General features: G+C 36.8%; 1 protein-coding gene across 1 annotated transcript; it reads right to left on the minus strand.

Moving 5' to 3' along the window:
• Window positions 1-3,077: 3,077 nt before the first annotated feature.
• On the minus strand, window positions 3,078-5,867 carry LOC147407848 (growth-regulating factor 7-like). The gene is made up of 4 exons (XM_086436609.1): window positions 5,361-5,867; window positions 4,995-5,165; window positions 4,215-4,581; window positions 3,078-4,075 (listed from the first exon to the last, which is right to left on the minus strand). Exons 1-4 carry the CDS (start codon window positions 5,671-5,673, stop codon window positions 3,274-3,276), a joined length of 1,653 nt encoding a protein of 550 aa, XP_086292735.1. The 5' UTR covers window positions 5,674-5,867; the 3' UTR covers window positions 3,078-3,273.
• Between the last annotated feature and the right edge of the window lie 1,102 nt (window positions 5,868-6,969).

Here is a 6,969-nt window from a genome sequence, read left to right on the forward strand (position 1 = left end):
GTATATGAAAATACTTGAATTTATGGAAGATGTGTCAAGTAGATTGCATGATCCTCAAATTTTTTTTTTTTTTTTTTACATCATCGACATCTATTATTTCTGAAGTATTGAATTTTTGACTTTTTTTTTAATATTTAAAAAAAGTGACTCCACTTGATCTAGAACCAAAAGATTCAAGTAAGGGAGTTCATTTAAGGAGAAGAAAAGATGATGAACACTATCCATTCTCCTTTTTGAGAATGTTTTCTGACAAAATATTACACACAATACGGCCTTGATCATGTTTTGGATTAGTGATAGAGATCAGCCTAACCAAAATGAGTGATCCATATACTCATTCCACTTTATTTATTTATTTCTATGTGAAGGAAAGGATGAGCGAAATCTTATTCAAAATATTCCAAAGTGGGTGTGTGCAAGCATGACTATGACTTTGAAGCTGCCAGGCCATTTAAAAAATTTGAAGGACCCAACTAGTAACATGACACGTGGCCTTTTGTGTTTATATTTCACGCGCTTACAGTAATATTTGGAATACCTCTTTGGAGACACCACATGTAATCTAAAAGAGAGAGTTCTACCAAAATTTTGAAGTGGGATAGGTGCTTCAATGTTTTTTCTGTGCAATCACTAAGAGGTTGGAATTCTGGCAAAGGAAACTTGGAATTAAGTTTTGGAAAATGCTAAAGCTGTTGCACAGGAAATGGCATTAGACATTAAGTTGATGTGAAAGTACCATAGATGTTTTCCTCGTGATACGAGTGAAAAGCATCAATGGTTTTGTGCACACCTCCACGTCAGCTCAATGTCTAATGCCATATCCTATGCAATCACTCTAAGATGACTCTAAAGCTTTTCCCCTTAGTTGGCTTTTTTCATATGATATATGAAGTGGGGGGTGTGAAAAAGTGTATGAAATCAAATAAAATAGAATCGTGTGGAGTAAAATTGACATCGTTTCACACATTGCTAATGTGGAGGTGCACACAAAACCATAGATGCTTCTCACTTGTATCTCGGTGAAAAGCATGTATAGTTCCATACACACATCCACATCAACAATGTGTTAAAAAAATGTCAACTTTAATGTCACTCGACCATATTCCAATAAAATATATTCCAAATTGTGAAGGTGTTATCCCTTATTGGCTCGCTAGGTGTTGAAAAAGCCAATATGCTCACATTGGTAAATGGTTACCTATTCTAGTCATAAAGAGGGGAATAGGTACAAGGGGAAAGGGAATGCAAATATTAAAGCATTAAAACTATGCTACTTATTACTTATCCACTCTTCACAAGCTTGGGGGCGCTTTAAAGAGGCTTCCACAATAGGGCCCAACAAGAAAAATTACCCTCTTCACCATGGTATCTAGTGTCTTGCCCAGCCTGGGAGATTTGGATACCAAATCGACGTGAGATCACCAATCACATGAGCCCGTGTGTATTCAATTGCATCCCTAATTTAAAAATTACCCTTGAGAGACTTGATGTGACATGCATTAGAGAGTTTGTGAGCACTATAATGGAAAATTTTGTGAGCCAAAAAGTGTCCGATTTCATAGGGCGGACAACCATGGTTGGTGGTAGTTGGTGACCAACCAGAGAACGGGAGCGTTGTCTAGTGTTAGCACAAAGCAAGATAATTCTTGTAATGCCTAGCTATTGTACGAAAACATGGAAAACCCGTTACGATTAAGCATAATAATAATATACAAAGAAAAACAAATCATACAAATAATAAGATAACTTATTTACATGGTTTTGCAATGATGCTTATGTCCATGAAATTTCCACAATGAGTAAATACAAAGAAAAAATACAAGAAAGAAACCCTGATTTTGAAAGTTGAAATCTCTGTCCCAAAAGTCCGATATACTGAGCCATTCTTTCTTACACACCATAAACCCTAGAAAAAAAAATTACCTCATTCTATTTCTATTAAAAACAGATGAAAAGTCCTAGCATTGCTATTTATAAGGTTACAAAAGAGAAACTTATCCTAATCGTTTAGATAAATTAGAATCCCATTTAGCCATTGAAATAAAGTACACATAAATAACACCAATTTCATTAATCAAATTTAGTGAGTCAACCACCAATTGAAATGTTGTAGTTGGTTACCTACTAAAAAGCCAGGCACCTTGTCGACCGAGCAAAGTAAAAATGAAAGATGTCTTACCTCCAAAATCGGACAAACTCGAAATCAATGATTTTCAGTATTAAAGATAGAAAAAGTTTATCTTCATTTCCCTTCCCTCTTTTTTTACACAAAACTCATTTTCCCCATTTTCGGGCCATAGCTGGGTCATAGGACTTGCTCTTCACCCTTGCTCTTTTGAACTTGACAATCTTGAAGAATTGAAAGATGTTACAGAATTGGGTCCTTGCCTCACCCCCGCAATTTTATTTTTTTAATATTGATGAGAAAGGGGAGAAGAAAATCATTTGTGTCGGAAGTCATCTTATACGTAGACAACTTCTTTAACAAAGATTCGAATGGCTATGGTACCTTCCTCTCGACCTCTTTTACAAAGATTTGAATTGTGGTTGTACCTTCCAAATGCAACACCAAACTCCAAACCTCTCCATTTACACCCCAACCCCCACAAACAAAATGGTACTCTTTTTTCTTTTATTAACCCTTGTCAGGCCCACATGAATGTTCCCTAAAACATCAACACCATCAATGAGCCACCACATTGTATGAATTTAGCTACAAAGTAGACCAATCAAATCCTTGAGATTCTCAATCATCTCATGTATCACTCTTTATAGTGTTAACTAACTTTTAAGCCACAGTTAAATAGAATATATGGATCTCGTAGTAAGCTTATTAGTTTATTAGTATCACCCTTGTAGTTCCCTTAAAACATATTAATAATATTTTAGATTAAAATATCAAACATCATTCATGCCTAGGATCACAAATAAGATTAATTACGAAAAGAGAGGAGGTCAAGGAAGAGAGTCCTAAACACATCACAGACCAATACTCCTCACTAAGACCCAAAACCAGATATTTTTTTTCAGACAAAAAAGGTCCCCAAACACTTGCCTCGACTGTTGAGAAACCAAAGTCAGCAGAATCAAACAGTTTCCTTAAAACAGTACATAACAAACCCAATTCTCTCCTCCTCCCCCCCTCTCTGTGTCTCTTTGATGCACACATATAAATAGAGAACAAAAGAAAAGTTCAAAAGTGGGACATAAATTCAAATAAGATCCAAACCACAACATAAGATAGATTACATAATCACTTCTTGTGTTCTTTTTTCAAGATGGTAATTTGCTCTGATTCATCCATTGAAGAGCAATCTCTGATTTTGCCGCAGCTGTGAACGTGGGACTGCTACCACCACTACTATCAGATAGGGAGACAAGGGTCTTTTGTAGGACACCCGAAGGTGACGATATTGTAGTAGCTTGAGGACTACTAGTTTCCCCTCCACGGCCCCAACCATCACTCATCAAATTAAGTCCCCCAACACCGCTGGAGCTCTTGTTAGTGGATGAATTAGCTGCAGATTTGCTTGATTGCAGGACTTCCCCTAATGGCCCGCCAGGCGGCGAAGCAATCCAAGGAGGAGTCATCCAGCTTAAAGGTTGAGACTTGACACCATCTCTATTGTCACGATCAGAATCAATAACTCCAAGACCCATTTGGATCTGATTCATTTCATCTCCAATGCCATTGGCACCTGACATTGACAAAGTAAGATTAGATGGTGAAAGCTTCGAATTTTCTGTAATGGAGGACTTGTTGGTCTCTGTGGGGTTCTCTCTTGTATTCGACCAGGCATCGATGAATCGTCTTGGTGTCTGTCTCTGATTGGATGCCAAAGGCTCTTCTAAGGAAGCTAATTCAGAGTTGAGAAACATACAGCACTGATCACTGTCTTGATGAGAGTCCGAGTGCCCGAAATCAGTATAGGAGTTCAAATTCAGGTTCTCTTGATAGTGTTGCTGAAAAACTGGGGCGTTCGAGTTCTGTTTTGAATGGATCAATTGCTGCCATTGTTGGTTCGATGTTGCCATTGGAACTGTTTCCCCTTTCATCATCCACTCCATGCACCTACTGCTTGTATGAAAATTAATAATCAAAATTCAGATCTAAACAAGCAACAAACACTCGCATAGAAATATTCGAACAAGAACTAAAGGAAAAAAAAAATCTAAAACGAGGTATTTTTTAGGGTTGAGAAACCTTCACACACCTGGTTTCGAAAGGAGGGACCTTGAAATCAGGTTTAGTAACAAACCCTGAAGGTTGATTATATGGTCTAACAGACCCAAGATGATGAGGTGGCGTACTAATTGTCTTTGATGTGAGAGTGGGAGTGGAGTGAGCGTTGTTGTTGATGATGTTGTTAGTATTGTTGTTGTTGTCGTTGATTTCGGATTGTACTTCCACATGCTTTCTTGAACGGGGACGGCCTCTGTGCATGTGTCGCTCACAGTATTTCTGATCAGGCGCCACGTCTCTGGAGCACCGCCATTTCTTCCCATCCGTTCTTCGGCACCTCCCTGGTTCAGGATCCGTGTTGTTCGAGAATCGTAGATTGAGACAAGTACCTCGACCCACTGAACCACAAAAACCTCAGAAAATTAAAAAAACCCATTTTGAAATCCGACATAGATGATCACAGATGGAACCAGGGAAATATAAGAAAATAAGAATCCCCTTGAAATTTTGTTTAAGAAAAATAGAGATGGCCATTAAAGATAAAACAGAAATTAGTGGATCAAAAGCAAAGAAATTACAAGTAGAGTAGGAAAAAATCAGTCTTTGAGGAACAACATAAGGACCCCCAGTATAAAAAAAAAATTTGAAAAAGAAAAGAAACCCACATCAAAACATAGAAAAAAATCAGAGATACCCATTATAGATTAAACAGAGATTGTTCAATTAAAAGCAAAGAAATAACAGCTAAGAAGAACAAAACAAGAACCCATTAAAACCCTGATTAAAGATTAAACAGAGACTGAGAAATTACAGGTAGAGTGGGAAGCAACAGTAGTGTCTGAGAGATTTCTGTTAATGGGTATAAGGAGATCAGGTGGAACAGGCACAGAATTCATCATGTACTTATAGATCAAAGCCTGTCTCTCAAGCTCCTGCCACTGAGCCGTTGTAAAAGGAAACCTCAGAGATGCCGCCATTCCTCCTGTATATTACACACAAACCCACATCTTTCATCAGACTTCCACTTTACTTCCCTCCCCTCTCTCTCTCTCTCTCTCTCTCTACCCCATCTCTGTTATTTTTAGAGAGAGAAAGAGAAGTAAAAAATTACCAAGAACACCAAGTATAATATCTATGTATTTGACTTGGAAGAAAAAAAAAAAAAAAAAACCCAAACCTGGGGATTTGAAGGCAGAAGTGTTAAAAGGCTGCAGAGTCCTTACTACTGCACTACTACCACCACCACCACCAACACCAACAACATCGTATATATCGCTTCTAGACCTGTTCTCTTCAGAGCTAACGCTACAAAAAGTGGGCCCACAACCACCACCTTCATCAATCTCAAATGGACGGTTATGATGCATGGTCACCATCCTCTTATATGGAAATGATTCAGTACGTTGCAGCTTCAAACCCAAACCACCATCACTGTCTACCCTTGTTACCTTTGAACCAAACCCTCTACTACTACTGCTTTCTGTTTCCATGATCAAAAAAATCACTTTTTTATAAACAAGAAACCACCTTTAGAGACGTGTAAAAGAGGTTCTCTGCAATTTCTGGAACTTAAATCAGTTTCGCTTCGATGTTACTGTTTTTTATGAGAGAGAGGGTTTTGTAGTGGCCGCCATTGTCGCCCATGCTTTGGTGGTTCTTGCTTCCATGCTTCCAACATTCGCACCCATTCAAGACAAATTACTACTAAAGATCAGTATTGCTGTCATCCTCATGAACAAGTCTACCTTCAATGTGAACTGTTAGATTATTCCTTGGGATTCATATTTGCTTCTCTCCGTGTCGTTGATTGCATGCAATGCTGTCTTGCAAAAACATCCACAACACTTCCATAACCCAAAATGCCACGTGGATTGAATTATCATCCAAAGCTTTTAAGTTTTAGTGGACCCACGTACCACAACTACAAGACGTTCTTGGGGGGGTTGGATCATTAGATTCTGATTCCTTATTTTGATTTTGATTTTGGACCTGTCTAATCGAGCTACAGAATTTGATATTCAAAATTCAAAATATTTCTTTTTATTATTATTGAAAATTTGATTTTAAAATATAAAATTAAATTTTACTAAATTTTACTTTAGTGATCAATTTCTGAAATTTAAGACTTTTAAAGCTTCCCTCTAATCTTTTCACTGGGTCTACTGGGGAAAGTCAATTATTAAGAGGAAGTTTAAGATGCACCTTTGGCTGAAAAGGTGTTATTGGACATAATAAAAAAAATTAAATTATTTTAATATTTTTTCTTGACAAATAGTCAAGTCAAATGCTATAATTAATCAATCATACCTAAGTAATTGAAATCTAATTTACTTTATCGATCAATTTTTTTAAATTATATAGACGAGAATTTTTGTTAATCAAGATGTTTGAGTCTCTTAGAGCATCCCTCTAATCCTAAGGTCATCAGACGAGTACAATCCCTTCACCACATATACACACACACACAAAATAATTTTAAGGATATATTACTAAGAAATACTTGTAAAGATGAGTTTGAACTCAAAACCTCCATTTTTTTTAATGTGATCTTGACCTTCTCAACAACTCCCATGTATTGCAAACATAATCCCTAGAAGGTCACTTTATCATAGCACCCACACAAAATAGATTCAAGATTAGTAAGAAATTCATCATGCCATTTTTAATTATAGGAGAATGTGTTTGTGGATCCTTAGATTTATCAATACAAGTGATAAGTAATCAAGAAAATATGATATTTAAGTGATTTTATCAATCTTACTTTTAAAAATATTTATCATATTGAT

The sequence above is a fragment of the Akebia trifoliata genome, chromosome 3 (genome assembly GCF_017979445.1).
Source record: "Akebia trifoliata isolate Shusen 1 chromosome 3, ASM1797944v1, whole genome shotgun sequence".
NCBI classification, from domain to species: domain Eukaryota; kingdom Viridiplantae; phylum Streptophyta; class Magnoliopsida; order Ranunculales; family Lardizabalaceae; genus Akebia; species Akebia trifoliata.